This window comes from Perognathus longimembris, chromosome 3 (assembly GCF_023159225.1).
Source record: "Perognathus longimembris pacificus isolate PPM17 chromosome 3, ASM2315922v1, whole genome shotgun sequence".
Classification (NCBI taxonomy): Eukaryota; Metazoa; Chordata; class Mammalia; order Rodentia; family Heteromyidae; genus Perognathus; species Perognathus longimembris.
Window position 1 is genome coordinate 63,348,499 of NC_063163.1, and position 18,911 is coordinate 63,367,409.

The following is an 18,911-nucleotide window of genomic DNA, read 5'->3' on the forward strand; positions in this document are numbered from 1 at the left end:
TTGGTTTGAAACCAGCCTGGACTCTCACCTCCTGTTAACAACCAAAAAGCCAGTTAACAACCAAAAAGCCAGAAATGGAGCTGTGGTTCAAGGGGTAGAGTGCTAATCTTGAGCAAGAAAGCTCAGAGACAATGCACAGATCCTGAGTTTAAGTCCCAGGACCACCATTCAGAAAACAAAACATTTGCCTGGTGCCAGTGGCTCATGCCTGTAATGGTAGCTACTCAGGAGGCTAAGATCTGAGGATCTTGGTTCAAAGCCAGTCTGGGCAAAAACGTCCATGAGACTCTTCTCTACAATTAGCCACCAGAAAACGGGAAATAGTTCTGTGGCTCAAAGTGGTAGAGTGCTAACCTTGAGCAAAAGAACTCAAGGGGGCTGGGGATATAGCCTAGTGGCAAGAGTGCCTGCCTCGGATACACGAGGCCCTAGGTTCGATTCCCCAGCACCACATATACAGAAAACGGCCAGAAGCGGCGCTGTGGCTCAAGTGGCAGAGTGCTAGCCTTGAGCGGGAAGAAGCCAGGGACAGTGCTCAGGCCCTGAGTCCAAGGCCCAGGACTGGCCAAAAAAAAAAAAAAAAAAGAACTCAAGGGATGGTGCCAGGCCCAAGTTCAAGCCCCATGATTGGGGGCGGGGGGGGGGGGCGAACATTTAAAACATTGCCAAGAATATCACTAGTAGAATATAATGTAAAATCTACAGAGAGAAAATTCTACCTTAAAAGTCAATACAGTCCATGCTTGTATAGTATGTGAAAAGCCCTGAGTTCCATACTGAAAAAAAAAGTAATTAATGGAATTTACAATGACTAATTCTAGAATTCATGTGGCAGACTCAAGAAAAGCAAACCCAGTTATTCCATTAGTAATCAAACCCCTTTTATAAAACTGTAACAGCTGATAGAGTATTTGCTTGGCACTAGGAAGGGAGACTGACTAGTGCAGCAAAACATAGACCTCCGTCAGACACATGTGGATGTGATAGCAGTGGCAGGTACGTGACAGATCCACACAGGAAGGAGAAACTCACTATTTCAGTGTAATTGGTTATCTACCCAGACAGCTCCTGGAATATGGAAATCAGATCTTGGAGGAGGGAGGCCTTACCTGCACAAGGAGAATTTAGAAATGAGGCATTTAGAGGATTCGCTGTTAGATATTACGATGAAAGAATTAGGATTATAGGATTAGATATTAGGCATTTAGATACTAGGATTTAGAGGATCTTTATGACTTTGGGAAAAAGAAAGATTTTTTGTTTTAATTGTAAATACCTCCTTCATTTAGGGAACGATTTCTCAAGATGGAAAAACACTGTGAATCTAACGATAGCAAATACAATGCAGCCCAGGCAGACAAATACAAGAGACTCTTATTTCTTTTTTTTTTTTTTTTTTTTTTTTGGCCAGTCCTGGGCCTTGGACTCAGGGCCTGAGCACTGTCCCTGGCTTCTTCCGCTCAAGGCTAGCACTCCGCCACTTGAGCCACAGCGCCGCTTCTGGCCGTTTTCTGTATATGTGGTGCTGGGGAATCGAACCTAGGGCCTCGTGTATCCGAGGCAGGCACTCTTGCCACTAGGCTATATCCCCAGCCCTCTTATTTCTGATTAACTAGCAAAAGGCCAGAAATGGAGGCATGGTTCAAGTGATAGAATGCCAGCCTTAAGTAAAAAAGCCCAGCCAGACAATGAAGCCCTAAGTACAAGCCCTAATGAACATACTCTTGCACACACACACATACATGTGCACCATGAAATTAAAAGATAAAGTTGCTACAAAGCATGCCATGTTAGTCAAAGCTACTGCATGGAAAGACACAGGATTGATAGCCAAAGTATTTAAAGAACTTTTGTAATTTTTATTTTTGGTCAGTCGTGGGACTAGAACTCAGGGCCTGGGCACTGTCCCTGAGCTTTTTCACTTAAGACTATAGCACTGGGGGCTGGGGATATGGCCTAGTGGCAAGAGCGCTTGCCTTGTGTACATGAAGCCCTCGGTTTGATTCCCCAGCACCACATATACAGAAAATGGCCAGAAGTGGCGCTGCGGCTCAAGTGGCAGAGTGCTAGCCTTGAGCAAAAAGAAGCCAGGGACAGTGCTCAGGCCCTGAGTCCAAGGCTCAGGACTGGCAAAAAACAAAAAAACAAAACAAACAAAAAAAAAGAGACTATAGCACTGTACCACGTTGAGCCACAGTGCTACTTCCAGGTTTCTGGTGGTTAATTGTAGACAAGAGTCTCATGGACTTAACTGTCTGGGCTGGCTATGAACCATTATCCTCAGATCTCAGGCTCCTGAGTAGCTATCATTATAGGCATGCGCCACCAGCACCCAGCAACTTTTGTAATTTGTATGCTCAGAAACAATCATAACTTTTTCAGGATACATTTATTTGTGATTTGTTTTTGTTTTTAATGCCAGGACTAGAGCTTGAACTCAAGGCCTCGCAGCCTCACACCCTAACTGGGCTTTCTTACTCATGGCTAGGTTTTTTTTTTGGTTTTTTTTTTTTTAAACTAAATCCACTCCTTCAGTTTGATACATTTACTTATGGTAAAAGTATTGAAGCATGAACAACCTCCAACACAGGCTGGATTGAAGTCACAGGCGGCAGAAACTTCAGACCTGCACTTGTTTTGCTTCACAACATATATTCATCCTTCAGCATCTAGTTCACTTTTTATTTAAAAAGAAAAAAAAAAAGACCTGCCATATGCAGAGGGAGCAGTCAGCACATAATAGGAATGAACATAGAATCAGACCAAATTCTGAGCGCCGTAGAAATGTGCACTTCTTGCACTTCTGATCTGGTTCGGTTCTTTCTGCTACTTGTAGTATTTCTCTGAAGTAGGGCATTACCTCATTTTCCATGGACTTTCAGCTGCTTTGCCCCACTGTCTTCCCTTGAGCAGTGTCATTGCTGTTTCTGTAGTTGGGGTGGAAAGTAGGGGGCTCTGCTGTTGACTGTGATAGGCTCAGTGCTAAAGCAAGTGTAACTTCCTGACAAACCTCAGAGCCATTCTAGGCCTGTCTCCTCATCTGTAACAACATTTGTAGGACATTTGTGCAACATGCTGTGAATATAAGTGTTAGCTGCTTTTACTACCACTACTGCTGTGTTGAGAATCATGTGACCCAGTGCATGGCTCATAGGCAGCCAGGACATAGCCAGGGTCTAGAGAGCCAACATTGTGTGCTGTGCTCTTGGAGTTAGTGAAGAGAAGTGTTAGTTTGTGTTGAGGATGTAGGAAAAAGCTCTTTCTCTTAATTGCATATCTCTTACACAGTTTATTTTTTGCCAGTCCTGGGGCTTGAACTCAGCCTGAGCACTGTCCCTGGTTTCTTTTTGTTCAAGGCTAGCACTCTATCACTTGAGCCACAGAGCCACTTCTGGCTTTTTCTATATATGTAGTGCTGAGGAATGGAATCCAGGGATTCATGTATTCAAGGCAAGCACTTTTACTACTAGGCCATAGTCTCAGCCCCACAGTTTATTTCTATTGTCATGTGATCGCCCTATCTACAAGAACATAGTTTGTTACAATGTTTTTAGGTGAAAATCCAAGGCTTACCATCAAATGTTTTTGGTTTTCGTTTTATAAAATAACATATAGAGAGGCTGGGGATATGGTCTAGTGGCAAGAGTGCTTGCCTTGTATACATGAAGCCCTTGTTTCGATTCCTCAGCACCACATATATAGAAAACGGCCAGAAGTGGTGCTATGGCTCAAGTGGCAGAGTGCTAGCCTTGAGCATAAAGAAGCCAGGGACCAGTGCTCAGGCCCTGAGTCCAAGCCCCAGGACTGGCCAAAAGAAAAAAGAAAAAGCCTGTGCTTACTGGGTGCAGTGGCTGATGTCTGCAATCCTAACTACTCAGGAGGCCAAGATCTGAGGGTCATGGTTCAAAGCCAGTACAGAAAGCAAGGTCCAGAAGACTCTTACCTTGATTTAACTAACAAAATGGAGATGTGGGAATAGAGCTGTTGCTCAATGTGGTAGAATACTAACCTTGAACACAAAAGCTCAGGGACAGCACCCAGGCCCTGTGTTCAAGCCTAGGACCAACACACACACACTCTGCATGTGCTTACTAAAGAAGCTGAGATCTTAGGATCATAGTTCAAAGCCAGCCTGGGCACAAAAGTCTTAGCTCCAGTTAATCAGCAAAAGACCAGAAGTAGAGGTAGAGCTCTAGTGGTAGAGCACCAGCCTTGATCAAAAAAAGCCAAGTGAGACTCCTTAGTCTATACCCTAGTACTGACCCCCCCCCAAGCAAAAAGTTGTATAATAGCGTATGCTAAAAGTGTATGTGAAATTTGGTTACTAGGCACTGGTGGCTCATACCTGTAATCTTAGCTAGTCAGGAGGCTAAGATCTGAGGATCACAGTTGGAAGCAGGCCCAGACAGGAAAGTCCATGAGATTACAACTGGATCCATGGTTAGTAAGTATATGACTGTTCATCCTAAGCCACAAGGGGATGCACGGTGACTGGGCACATTGATATATATATATGCCTGTCATCCCAGCAGCAAAGGGAAGCACTCTAGATAGAGGATCACAGTGTAGGCCAATCTAAGCATAGATTAACCCAACACTAAAAGGGACTGGCAGGCAATGGCTCAAGTGACAGTGCCTGCTTAGCAAGTGTGAAGCTCACGTCAAACCCCACTGCAGCGATTTGGTTTTACCAGTAGACCATATGCAGGTGTGCTAATGAGGCCCTTTTTTCACCAGATGGTAGGCAACAGATCTTCAGTTTGGGCATGGATCTGCAGCTGGAGTGGATGAACCTTGAAGATTTTCAAAAGCACCTAGATGGGGAAGATGAGACGCTTGCCACAGTGAATGTCATTCCAAATAGTGAGTGGTTTTGGAATTATCCAGTTCCATTTCACCAATATAGATAGATAAAACCCAATTCACTTTTCCTTTCCTTTTAGACATGTTAAGGGATGCTGTGAAAAATGGGGATTATATTACTGTAAAGGTTGCACTCAACTCAGATGAAGAGTATAACTTGGACCAAGAGGTAATGTGCCTTTGAAGCATCTCATGAAGGGATTGGAATGCTTTAATTTGACAAGTCCCTTTTTTTTTTTTTTGGTGGGAGGAATAGTAAGGATTGAATTCTGCCTTACTCTTCCAGGGCAAGAACTCTACCACCTGAGCCCTGCCCCAGTAATTTGATAATTCAGTCATCACTTATAAAAATAATGCATATTTGCTTTGTAAAATTCATACATTATAGAGCTCTATAAATGGAGAGTTATAGGCCCTACAATTCCTACCTCCTTGGTGTGACCATGTGGGTTTTTTTTTAATATTATTTTAGTGTTATTATTAGCGTGTTACAATTCCATATATCAGGTAATGAGTATCATTTTTCTTGGACAAAGTCACTTTTTCCTCCCCTTTCCCCATTTTCCCTTTTCATCTCTGCCCTCAGGTTGCCTATTTGAGTTTTTACAGTATCTATTGAATACCATGACTGCATTTGCTCACCTTTCCTCCATTTCTGTGTCCCCCTTTTTGCCCCCTGTGGTTGGTTTTTATCAATGAGTTTGTATCTTACCCTCTGAGCAGTGACGAGTATAAAAGGACTCTTGTTTTCAGGGGGAATTTGTAACTTTGGTGTTGGTCCATGTACACATAGCAGTGGCCTACCTATCCTTCTATTATTGCTTTTGTTGTTGTTCCTTTTTGTTTGTTTGTTTGTTTTTTTGCCAGTCCTGGGCCTTGGACTCAGGGCCTGAGCACTGTCCCTGGCCTTTTTGCTCAAGGCTAGCACTCTGCCACTTGAGCCACAGCACCACTTCTGGCTGTTTTTTTTTTTGTTTTTTTGTTTTTTTTTGGCCAGTCCTGGGCCTTGGACTCAGGGCCTGAGCACTGTCCCTGGCTTCTTCCCGCTCAAGGCTAGCACTCTGCCACTTGAGCCACAGCGCCGCTTCTGGCCGTTTTCTGTATATGTGGTGCTGGGGAATCGAACCTAGGGCCTCGTGTATCCGAGGCAGGCACTCTTGCCACTAGGCTATATCCCCAACCCCTTCTGGCTGTTTTCTATATATGTGGTGCTGGGGAATCGAACCTAGGGCTTCATGTATATGAGGCAAGCACTCTTGCCACTAGGCCATATTCCCAGCCCTGTTGTTCCTTTTTTTAATGGAATCATACTATCCTAGTTTTCAGGTTTTGTATTTTGAGTTTTATTGCTTTAAGGATTTTTACTTTTAAGTAGGCACATCTGTTATTACATTCATTTTTGGCTTTTGAGTGTCTAGTTTTGCTTAGAAATTATATTATTGGATGCTGGTGGTTCACACCTTTATCTTAACTATTCAGGAGACTGAGATCTGAAGATCATGGTTCAAAAGCAACCTAGATGGGAAAATTCAAATGACTTTTATCTGTAATTAATCAACCAAAAGCCAAAGTTGGAGCTATGGCTCAAATGGTAGAGTATCAGCCATGAGAGAAAAAACATTAAGGGACAGTTCCCAGGCCCTGAAATTCAGGCCCAAGTATAGGCACCAAAAATTTTTTTTAATTGTATTTTCTTAGTTTCTTGTTTTAGTTGTATACTTTTATTGAGATTACGCATCAGATTTTGGTTAATATTGCATAAAGTATATTAACTTGGCTGAAAGTTGACAATTAGTGTTGAGTGTTACATCATAGGCGGAATGACTTTGTGCATTTAATTTTTGGTTTATATGCCTAAGGTAAGTTCTGTGTACTTTTTGTTCATGTAGGACTTAATACATTTCTTTTAGATATATGTTTCATAATATTTTTTGTTATTTTACTGTGATCATTTTATCTATCACTCTTGTTTGTTTTCCAACTGGCTGTTAATAGAAGGTAAAGCTATTGATGTGCTTGAGTTGTGTGCCTGTGTGTGTCTGTGTGTGTGTGTATGTGTGCACGCAGTTGTGGCTGGTTTTCAATCATTTAATGCAGTTCTTACTCTCAGCTCATTTTTTAAGTTACTAGTTTTGGATGTTCTAGTTATAAGATTTGATCATCTGCTCCAAAAGAATTCACTGTTCATTTTATACCATGAAAACTATTGATATGGTGTGGGGCTTTTTATTTTGTTTTAATAGTACCAGGATTTTTGTTTTTTTTTTTGGTGTGTGTGTGTGTGTGTATGTGTTGTTGTTGTTGTTGTTTTTCAGTCCTGGGCCTTGGACTCAGGGCCTGAGCACTGTCCCTGAGCTTTTTTTTTTTTTTTCTTGCCAGTCCTGGGCCTTGGACTCAGGGCCTGAGCACTGTCCCTGGCTTCTTCCCGCTCAAGGCTAGCACTCTGCCACTTGAGCCACAGCGCCGCTTCTGGCCGTTTTCTGTATATGTGGTGCTGGGGAATCGAACCTAGGGCCTCGTGTATCCGAGGCAGGCACTCTTGCCACTAGGCCATATCCCCAGCCCCCTGAGCTTTTTTTTGCTCAAGGCTGGCACTCTGCCACTTAGGCCACAGCGCCACTTCGGGCTTTTTTTGTTTCTGTAATACTGAAGAATCAAACCCAGGGCTAGGCAAGCACTCTACCACTAAGCTACATTCCCAGCCTGGTACTACAGTTTTAACTCAGTGCCTCATGGCTGCTAGGCTGGTGCTTTACCACTGTACCTATTACCTCCAGCCTGCTTTATACTGGTTATTTTAGGAATAGAACTAGTGATTTTTTTCTGCCCCAGCTGGCCTCAAACTATTATCTCCCTGCTCTCAGCTTCCTGAATAGCTAGAACTACAAGTGTGAGCCATTGCACCTGGCATGCTTTTAGAATTTAATACAAGAAATTTATAAAATTTTATGAAGACATTTGTGAAAAAATTATTAAATGGTGTGTGTGTGTGTGTGTGTGTGTGTGTGTGTGTGTAATTTATATATTAGGCCTTGAACTTGTCCTCCTGCTCTTGTCTTATTACCATTTGAGACATAACTCTTATTTCCAGCTTTTCCTTTTTCTCTTTCTTTCTCTCCTTTTTTTCTGGCTAATTGGAGATAGAGTCTCATCAGTTTGTCTGCCTGGCCTGGCTTCAGATCTTGATCCACAGATGTCAGCGTCCTGAGTAGCTAGGGTTACAGGTGTGAGCCACTGATGCTTGGATCAGTTCTGCGTAGAGACTTGTTTATAACACTGCTGTGGCTCTAGGCTGACGGGCTTCTTTGTTAATAAACTGACACAGGACTCCAGCGGGATGACGCTGGTGATGCTCGCGGCAGCGGGAGGGCAGGATGACCTCCTGAGGCTCCTCATCACCAAAGGGGCCAAAGTGAACGGACAACAGAAGAATGGGACCACAGCCCTCATCCACGCCGCTGAGAAGGTCCAAGACTCCGCCACATCCGGGCATTCAGAATTTGTTTCTGTAGTAACTGTAATGGTCTTGTGATCTATGACACATTGTGAATGGATTTTGTTATCAGAAGTATTTTGTAATCATAATTTCAAAATGTGACTTGTCTAGTTGGAAATAATTTACATATCTCCAGAGTATCGGTATTGATTTCAGTCTTGGGCAATTTAGGCAATTTGAAACTCTTTTGCAACTGAAATTAAGAATGTCTTAAGCTGGGCACTGGTGGTTCACATCTGTAATCCCAGCTACTCAGGAGACTGAGATACGAGAGACTTATCTCCAGTTAAGCAGCAAAAAGTCATGTGCAAGTGAAGGTGTGGCTCAAGTGGTAGAGCCCCATCCTTGAGCAAAAATAAGCCAAATAAGAACATCAGGCCCTGAGTATTTGTGATAGGTACAGGTGGCCCGTGCTGGGCAGAGCAGCACACGGCTGCATGGCAGGTGAACCGAGGGGCTGGGCTCAGCACATGGGCTTCCAGTGGCCCCTCAGTAAAGAAACAGGAACATGGGGGTCCATCAGCTATTTGGGATAGTATCTGCTGAGTCTGCTGATCTAAAAGATGTCTTAATAAAGAATTCTAGGAGGCTGGGAATGTGGCCTAGTGGTAGAGGGCCAGCCTTGAGCAAAAAGGAAGCCAGAAACAGTGTTCAGACCCTGAGTCTAAGCACTAAAACTGGCAAAAAAAAAAAAATAATAATTAAATAAATTCTAGTGCTAGGAATGTGTCTTAGTGGTAGGGTGCTTGCCTAGCATGGATGAAGCCCTGGGTTCGATTCCTTAGCACCACATAAACAGAAAGAGCCAGAAGTCGTGCTGTGGCTCAAGTGGCAGAGTGCTAGCCTTGAGCAGAAAGAAGCCATGGACAGTGCTCAGGCCTGGAGTTCAAGCCCTAGGACTGGCAAAAAACAAAACAAAACAAAAAAACCCCCACAAAACCCCACATTTTTTTCCCAAGAATTAACTTTGCTACTTTTTTTGTTTTTTATAAATAGAACTTTTTAACCACTGTGGCTATTCTTTTGGAAGCGGGGGCCTTTGTAAATGTTCAGCAGAGCAATGGCGAGACCGCTCTCATGAAGGTAAGTTCTTCGGTTTCAGCAGCTATTCAAGTTGGTGCCTACCAGACCATGAGCTTTCCTGCAGAAAGCCAGTCAGAATTCACAGCTCACAGGCGAGTCAGGTGGACCAGCAGAACATCAGTTAGTGTGGCAGTGCCTGTAATGTGTGGAAACACACACAGGGAATGTATGTTTCACCCTTACAAACCCACGACAAGACTTGGGATGGGAGGTAGCAGGTGCTAAGCTGTGTCCTAAAAGAACAGTCCTGACAGCAGGAGAGGTGCCACAGTAATTGCCACAGTAATTGGAGCAAGAAAGGACTTCATGTGTTTTGGGAGAACTGTAGTTTCATTGTGTATTGATTGTCTTGCTGGAAGTACAAGGTGTTGAAAGAGGCAGACCAATTCAGATTGCACAAATTGCAACCTACTGGGGACTTAAGGACATAGCATGTCTTAGGTAGATCCCCAAATTCCAAGAAAGGGTTTATAAACAGAGCAGATAAAAGTGACCCCAGGCACAACATGGTGCTGGTGGCTCACACCTGTAATCCCAGCTACTCAGGAGGCTGAGATCTGAGGATAGCAATTCAAAGCCAACCTTAATAGGAAAGTCAGTGAGACTTTTTTTTTTTTACTGTTTTGTTAGTAAAATATTTCTTTTTTTTTATTAATTAAATTTTGTTGACAAGGTATTGTGCAAAAGGGCTAGTTACGTAATAGGGCAGTGAGTACATATCTTGTGATATCTTACACCCTCGTTTTTCTTTCCCTTCCTTAGATCAGGTAGGCATATATACAATACCCAGTGTACCAAAATCATATACAGTAGCCACATGGCGTACGCCAAAGGAAATTCACCTAGAACTTTAAATGTAACATCAATAATAGGGTTTGCTTATCCTTGTCTTATATGATCATATGTACATAGCTTTTGAGCTATTGTGATCCACTGATAGGTCTATTCTAGACCTTTTTATGTTTAGTAGTTGTTTGGTTTTAGATACATAATGTAAGGTCGCTGACCCAAACCTATGGAAATACCATTTGACAAGAAGATTTTTGTTTTGCAGACCTGGTAGTGAGACTTTTTCTTATTATTTTTTTTTTTTTTTGCCAGTTCTGGGCCTTGGACTTAGGGCCTGAGCACTGCCCCTAGCTTCTTTTTGCTCAAGGCTAGCACTCTACCTCTTGAGCCACAGCGTCACTTCTAGCCATTTTCTATATATGTGGTGCTGGGGAATCGAACCCAGGGCTTCATGTATACGAGGCAAGCACTCTTGCCGGAACTAGGCCATATTCCCAGCCAGTGAGACTCTTATCTACAAGTAGCCACCGTAAAGCCAAAAGTGGAGCTGTGGCTTAAGTGGTAGAGCAGTACTAGCCTTGAGCTAAAACCCTCAGAGATAGCACCCAGGCCCTGAGTTCAAGTCCCAGGCCTGGCAATAAAAAGTGACCGAAGACCAATGTGTCTTTACCTTTCTCAAAATCTGTTGGCCTACTGGGCTGTTCAGCAGCAAATAAGAAACAGGTGTGAGTGGCCAGCCTCACACCCGCTCACGGTCTTCCTGAGTGTGTATTGGTGAATGTCTCGTGTGTGCACTGTGGCTTGCAGATGTTTCAAGGTGAAGGTTAGTGAAGCCTCCTGCCACTCACTCCTGCATAACAGGGCCGCATTTGTCTCCCTCAGCCCAGTCTGGCATGTTCCTTTGTGGCAGTTGCAGCTTCCTGGCCCAAAGTGCTTCTGGGACTTGGAGGGTCCAGACACGGAGCCATGGTGCAGCCATGAGCTGCAGCTTCATCCACGCCATGGTGCGCGCAAGGGTCTGTCTCCAGCACCGAGTTGCAACCTATGTCTGGTGTGAGCAATGTGGCCGGGGCTCTGCAACAGGCCCCGCACTGTTTTGTTTCAGACCCTACTCTTACAAGCAGGGTCCTTCCGGCCTCTGGCCACACTTATAATGTAGGGCTTACCTGCTTTGTGGTTTTGGGGTTTCCCCCGCCATTTTAGTTTATGGAAATCTTCAGTTGGTTAGGTCTTTAATCTTTTAGTATTCTTTGTGAGTCTAATACTGACTTCATGCATGCAGAGCACTGGTGTTATCTCTGCCCATTGTCTTAGCAGGAGACCATGAGACACTTGAGGAGGAAGTGTGGGAGGAGTGGGCACCGGCACACACACAGGCGCTTCCTACACCATGATACAGGGCTGGGAGGATACTGAGAACAGCTGGAAGCCATTGGAAGATGAAAGTCCCAGACAGATCCAGATTTAAAGGGATCACTTAGTGTTCTTTAGTGCAATAGGGAGAATGGATTGAGTACAAGACAGGCAATTCGCATACTTGTAAGGAGAGTGCTAAAATTGAGTGAAATAGCAGTGATTTGTACTGGAGGGGTAATAATGGACAGAAGTGGGCAGATCAGCAGCCTTTGAGGACAGAATTCATGGGACATGAGATCAGCCGTGGGGCCTGGTCAGCTGAGTTAGCAAGCACAGACAGCATCGGTGTCAGCAGGAGGCAGGCATCTGGCCGGCAGAAGAGTGCACCTCAGAGTCCTATACTAAGGACAGAGCTCTGGGCTAGAGATCCAGCCCCAAGCTAAAGGGGAAAGAGCGTCTCCAGAGCCCAGAGCAGAAGTGTCAGGACAAGCAGAGAAACAGCAGGCAGTGAGCATTTTGTCAGGGAGGCCTGGTGTTCTATCTGTAATTTTGCACAGTTACCAGCACCCCAAAGCCTGGCCCCAGGGTAGGGACTTTTGCCATTTTTCCATCACACTCTGCCTTCCTCACAGAGAACTCCCAGGCAAATATGGAAGGAAGCAGATGGCAATTGCTGCTCTTTTGTTTACAGTTAAGAGTATAACTATTTTTCTGACCTAGGCTTGTAAAAGAGGAAATTCGGACATTGTGCGGCTTGTGATTGAATGGGGAGCTGATTGCAACATTTTGTCAAAGCACCAGAATAACGCACTTTACTTTGCAAAGCAGTGCAACAACATGCTTGTGTATGAATTACTGAAGAGCCATTTGGAGACGTAAGTGCAAAAAGCAAATGCTGTGGTTAAATTGCAAAGCATGACACCTCTGTTTGGGCATATTATAATTAGAATGGCCTGTGTATGTTTACTCAGAAAAAGATTGTGTTATTGTGGGAGGCTCAAGCTCAGTGGTAGACTTGACTAGGGATGTCGACTTTGAGGTTCCATTCTCACTCCTACAGATAAATAAAACAATTCTTCTGGCAATGCCTGCCAGAAATGCTATAGTAATAGCTGACACATACAAGTGTAGCTGGGTGGGGAGCAGGCCTGGGATCGGGGGCGTCACGCCTCTTTGTGCCTCCTGCTGCCACCACACTAGGAAAGCATTGGCTGTGGGTCTGCAGTATGGTCACTCCAGTTCCCGGAAGAGGATCTAGAAGTAGAAAGTAAGAGAGCAAAGGCCACCGAAGGCACATATCTGGTCTGCTCCCCTGATAGCAGCCTGTACCAGGCACCTTCCAAGGAGTCCAGAGAAGCTGGCTGTCTCTTGTCTTACTCACATGGGGTGGCTACAGAGCCAGCCAGTGTGATAGCTCACCATCCCATCAGCCCAGGACTGGGAAACTCTCACTTCTCACAGTTCCCTAGACAAACATATTGAGCACAGTCCTACAGCAGATACTGCTCTATTGGCCAGGAATATTGGGAACACTGTGGCAGAAGACTTGCAAACAACCCAGCACATGGGAGGCCAAGATAAGAGAACCAAGTTCAAGGTTGGCCTGGACTATAAGGGGATACCTTGTCTCAGAGAAACGAAACAAAGGAGATAGTGAAACAGAAGACACCTTAATACGGCACAAGAAAGTAGGATGAGGCAGAGTCGCAGTTCTATTTCAGAACAGGGTAGGTCTCACTGGCATTGGACAGTGTTGTGAATTGTCTTGGTCTTTTCTCCATTAACTCACATTGAAATTTTAAATTAGATAAATAAATGGGATATGACATCTTAATTTGATGTATGTATAACTATGTTTAATGATGAAATCAGGCTCATTTCCCTCATTGTTTTAAAGTTTTTTATTATTAAGATGTAATATTTGTACTTAAAAAAAATTTGCTAGTCCTGCTGCTTGAACTTAGGGCCTGACCACTGTCCCTGTCTTCTTTTTTGCTCAAGGCTAGCACTCTACCTCTTGAGCCACAGCGCCACTTCTGGCCATTTTCTATATATGTGGTGCTGAGGAATCGAACCCAAGGCTTCATGAATGCGAGGCAAGCACTCTACCACTAGGCCATATTCCCAGCCCTGTATATTAATTTTAATGGTCTTCTGTCCTCTCTTACTAGGCTCTCAAGAGTGGCGGAAGAGACAATCAGAGATTATTTTGAGGCTCGCCTTGCTCTGTTGGAACCTGTTTTCCCAATAGCATGTCACCGCCTCTGTGAGGGGCCAGATTTTACAACAGATTTCAATTACAACCCTCCACAGAACATACCAGAAGGTAAGCCTATGCTTAGCCTGATTCTGTTTGAAATGTACTCTGTGAACCTTAACTGTTAGAAGCCTTTCTTTAAACAAAGTCTTAAGCAAATGCCATTATGTGTAAAAATTGTGTAAAGTTCTTAACAGCAAAGATGCTCTGAAAAAATTGAGACCCTGCGACTCCCATGATTCACTGTTCTCTCTGTATAAATTGTAGGGAATTGAGTCCTAATAATACTTGTTCTTACTGAGTTTTATCCAAACATTCCTTCAAGATTCTAAGCCTGGAATCTTTTTTTTAATTATTATTACTAAGCAGTCTTTGCCCTCTATTTATTTTTTTTGCCAGTCCTGGGGCTTGGACTCAGGGCCTGAGCACTGTCCCTGGCTTCTTTTTGCTCAAGGCTAGCACTCTGCCACTTGAGCTACAGCACCACTTCTGGCTTTTTCTGTATAGGTGGTGCTGAGGAATCGAACCCAGGGCTTCATGTATACAAGGCAAGCACTCTTGCCACTAGGCCATATTCCCAGCCCAGTCTTTGGCCTCTATAAAAAGCCACTCGTGTTCTCATGGCTGTCTCCCTGCACGACAGTAACCAGATACTCCATCTCAGACCTCTGGCCTGCACCCATGACTGCTTCCTGCTCAGTAGAGCTGGAAGAGTTACCACTGTCCTTAGCATTCTTAGCGGTGCTCTAGGCAAGGGGAGCTGCATTGTGAAGCCAGAAAGCAAGATCTGTATTTTACTTCTCATAGCCTGGAGGGTGAGGGGCAGGGAAGAGTCAGGATCCTAGAGGCTCTCAGATTAAGATCTGAGGATCAAGGTTCAAAGCCAGCCCAGGTAGTAAAGTCCATGACATTCTTATCTCCCATTAACCACCAAAAAGTCTGAAGTGGAGCTGTGGCTCAAGTGGCAACATGCCAGCCTTAAGCCAAAAAAGCCAGTGAGAACACAAGGCCTTGAGTGTCAGCCTCTACTACCAGCATAAAAAACACATTAAAGTAGTATTTTGAATAGTTGGTAAAGCTTCACAATACATGTTAACATTTTTTTCATAAGGTTTTTTTGTATTAATAAAAAAATTAGGAGATGTAAATCAGTATGTGGTAGAAAATGGAAAAGCTCTCGTCCTCTATGTAGTGATACCACCTTCGTGTTCCTGTGGGTTCGATGTCAGGATGTAGAGACACAGATACTTCTAGCTTCAACTTTTGTATGTGTGTGCCAGTCCTAGGGCTGAAACTTGGGGCCTGTGCCCTGTCTCTGAGCAATTTTTTGCCCAAGAATAGTGTTCTACCACTTGAACCACAGCTGCACTCTGATTTTTTGGAAGTTTATTGGAATTAAGAGTTTCACAGACTCCTACCTGTGCTGGCTTCAAACAGTGATTCCTCAGATCTCAGCCTCCTGAGTAGCTAGGATTATAGGCACGAGCCATCAACACTCAGCTAGCTTCAACTTTTTAATAACCATCTCTTTAAATATTTACATCAGTCTACACACTCGTGTTTAAGTCTTCCAAGAGCAATTGGTAGGAGTTACATGGACAAAAAGCTGAGTTCTATGGGCTGGAAAGTGCAAGGGGAAGGTAGCAGCAGATTGAAAGGCTGCACATGGCCGCCCTAGGCTCCCAGCTATGCCTCGGGCTGGTGGTGCGCATTCGTGAACTGCTCCCTTTCTTCCTCCTCCAGGCTCTGGCATCCTGCTCTTTATTTTCCATGCGAACTTTTTGGGTAAAGAAGTTATTGCTCGGCTCTGTGGCCCATGCAGTGTACAAGCAGTAGTTTTAAATGATATATTCCAACTTCCTGTTTTTCTGGTAAGAGTTCCTATTATTCAATACTGAAAATCTGAATATAAGTCTAAATGGTTAGTTAGGTATAAGTAAAATATGATTACTAGTAGATCTGGTACCCACTTGTTGGCAATGAGACAGTACCTGTAATGAGTACAATTATTCTGAATTTGTCCATGTGTTTATTGCCAGGCAGGTCATGCTTGCTCAACTAGCTAGCTTGCTTGGCTGGCACTCTACCCGTTGAGCCATGTCTCCAGCCATGCAACTAATATTTTCACTGCTTGTATTTTTGTTGTATTTTGTTGCTGTGTACATATGTAACTGGGGTTTGAACTCAGGGCCCTCACACTTGCAAGACAAATATAGACATGGCTCTATACCTTAACCCCTTGTTTGTTATTTTTTTTGAGACAGTCTCAGCCTCCTGAGTGTTGACCTTACAGGTGTCCATTGTGCCTGGCTACTTATGCTTTTTTTTTTTCTTGGCCAGTCCTGGGGCTTGAACTCAGGGTCTGAGTACTGTCCCTGGCTTCCTTTTGTTCAAGGATAGCATTCTACCATTTGAGCCACAGCACCACTTCTGGCTTTTTCTGATTATGTGGTGCTGAGGAATCGAACCCAGGGCTTCATGTACACAAGGCAAGCACTTTGCCACTAGGCCATATTCCCAGCCCCTATTTATGCTTTTAATGCATGACTAACATTAGTAGTTCTATATTCATTTCTGACATCAGAAAGAGATGTTCTCCAAGAGTTTTTATTCGTCTTCCACCACTTTTAGAATTCTTTCCTTGGGGTGAATTAAGCATTATTACTTGGGTATAGTTTGGGGGTTTTTTTGGCCAGTCCTGGGCCTTGGACTCAGGGCCTGAGCACCATCTCTGGCTTCTTCCCGCTCAAGGCTAGCACTCTGCCACCTGAGCCACAGTGCCCCTTCTGTGTTTTCCAGATATGTGGTGCTGGGGAATCGAACCAAGAGCTTCATGTGTAGGAGGCAAGCACTCTTGCCACTAGGCCATATTCCCAGCCCCTATTTATGCTTTTTTTTTTTTTTGGCCAGTCCTGGGCCTTGGACTCAGGGCCTGAGCACTGTCCCTGGCTTCTTCCCGCTCAAGGCTAGCACTCTGCCACTTGAGCCACAGCGCCGCTTCTGGCCGTTTTCTGTATATGTGGTGCTGGGGAATCGAACCTAGGGCCTCGTGTATCCGAGGCAGGCACTCTTGCCACTAGGCTATATCCCCAGCCCCCTATTTATGCTTTTAATGCGACTAACATTAGTAGTTCTATATTTATTTCTGACATCAGAAAGAGATGTTCTCCAAGAATTTTTATTCGTCTTCCACCACTTTTGGAATTCTTGCCTTGGGGTGAATTACTTGAGTATAGTTTTAAAATTTTGTACTTAGTATGAACTGCGCATGTATGTGTATATATATACATACATACATACATATATATATATATATTTTGGCCAGTCCTGGGGCTTGGCCTCAGGGACTGAGCACTGTCTCTGGCTTCTTTTTGCTCAAGGCTAGCACTCTGCCACTTGAGCCACAGCACCACTTCTGGCCGTTTTTTGTATATCTGGTGCTGGGGAGTTGAACCCAGGGCCTCATGTATACAAGGCAAGCACTCTTGCCACTAGGCCATATCCCCAGCCTCTGAACTGCATATATTTTGACCTGAAACATTTTCTGGGCCTTTTTCTCTTACCATTTTAACTACTCAAGGGAGAAAGGAAGCACATCGTGTGTCCTGACCGGTTGTGGTGGCGCCAGCCTGAGCTACTCCACAGCAAATTCCATGCAGCCTACACAGCACAGATGTGGAGGGTTTAGCTGATAAATGATAACCTTACTTGCTTGTCTCTTTCTTTTCTAGGATAGTCATTTTGTTTATTCATTCAGCCCCATTGCAGGCCCTAATAGGCTCTTTATAAGATTGACAGAAGCACCCTTTACCAAGGTGAGTATCATTGCCACCAATTCTGTTGTCACTAGAAAAACATCCCAGCAGGTTAGTTGCTTCTGAGATGTCCGTGGTGGGGCCAGCACTCCTTAGGGCAGTGATGAGTCTGAGAGCAGACCAAGCACACCGTGTGGCCAGAGGGCGTGGGCTCTGACGGGCTCAACAGTCAGACTCTTAGGTTTTGCTACTGAATTGCCACGGTATGGCTAGGCTGTCACCAACCATTCCATATGAAAGGAAGCTGGTTCAAACAGTTGACCTGAATATATATATATATATATAGATAGATAGATAGATAGATAGATAGATAGATAGATAATTTTAATATTCTAGCAAAACCACATACTTGATTTTTTTTTTACTAAAATAACATAAATTGATAACCTAGTTTAAAATAGTTTCCCAACCAAGGCAGGTGTGGGCCATGTTGTGAAGGGGTTGCAGCTGTGTGCTGACGTGCCTTCTTCCTTCCCCAGGTTAAGCTGCTCATAGGTGCGTACCGAGTGCAGCTGCAGTGACCCTCGGACTGCCACACACGCTTTCCACATGGATTCCTAAGTACTCTCTTTAATGCAGTTTGGAATTCTGGCACACCTGAAAGTTTCAAATGTAAAATTTCACCTGCAAATCTCTTGTGTCATGTGTTGTAGTACGGTAGAATATGATGGCTCTAACATAAGTAAAATCGAGATGTAATTATTTGTAATCAGAAGTTTCAGCCTTGTATCCAGACTGCATATTTCAGTTTTTCCACAATGTGGAATGGTATATATAAGAACTATTTAAGAAAATTAAAGAAGACTTTAACTTGAAATTTTCTAGTAGCCCTTGGGACTTTTGTTGTTGTTAAATTCAGGTGCTTACAGCAAGCGGGGGAAGGCATCCTGTTGGAATGAAGTTGAATTTGATGTCCTTGAAAGAGCACTGACCTGAGGTGGTGAGGTGACTGATGCCCACCGAGGGAAGGTAACAGTTCCTAGTTAGCTTTTCAAAAGGTAACAAGGTAATAAGGTCCAACAAGTATCTGTGAGCCAGAACATTATGAGGCTCAGGATGGAATATTGTGAACAGTTTTTCCTATATGGGCAGTACTTTGACAGTGACTAGGAAATGCTGGCCTTGGGTCCCAATTAAAGCCTTCTGCTGCATCACTTGCTACACAGTGCCTTGTGAAAGAGAATGCTGCTGCCTCATGTTTCAATCCTCTTATAAAATATTTATCAAGCAGGGAGCTGGTGGCTCATGCCTG

General features: G+C 43.9%; 1 protein-coding gene across 1 annotated transcript in view; it reads left to right on the top strand.

Moving 5' to 3' along the window:
* Positions 1–18,476, top strand: part of Mphosph8 (M-phase phosphoprotein 8) — a 42,477-nt gene extending 24,001 nt beyond the window's left edge. Inside the window, exons 6-14 of the mRNA XM_048341681.1 lie at positions 4,738–4,863; positions 4,944–5,032; positions 8,189–8,329; positions 9,356–9,442; positions 12,308–12,462; positions 13,759–13,913; positions 15,588–15,715; positions 17,576–17,659; positions 18,139–18,476. Coding sequence (XP_048197638.1) covers positions 4,738–4,863; positions 4,944–5,032; positions 8,189–8,329; positions 9,356–9,442; positions 12,308–12,462; positions 13,759–13,913; positions 15,588–15,715; positions 17,576–17,659; positions 18,139–18,180 — 1,007 coding nt within the window. The 3' untranslated portion in view covers positions 18,181–18,476. The remainder of the gene's footprint in view (positions 1–4,737; positions 4,864–4,943; positions 5,033–8,188; positions 8,330–9,355; positions 9,443–12,307; positions 12,463–13,758; positions 13,914–15,587; positions 15,716–17,575; positions 17,660–18,138) is intronic.
* The last annotated feature ends 435 nt before the right edge of the window (positions 18,477–18,911 follow it).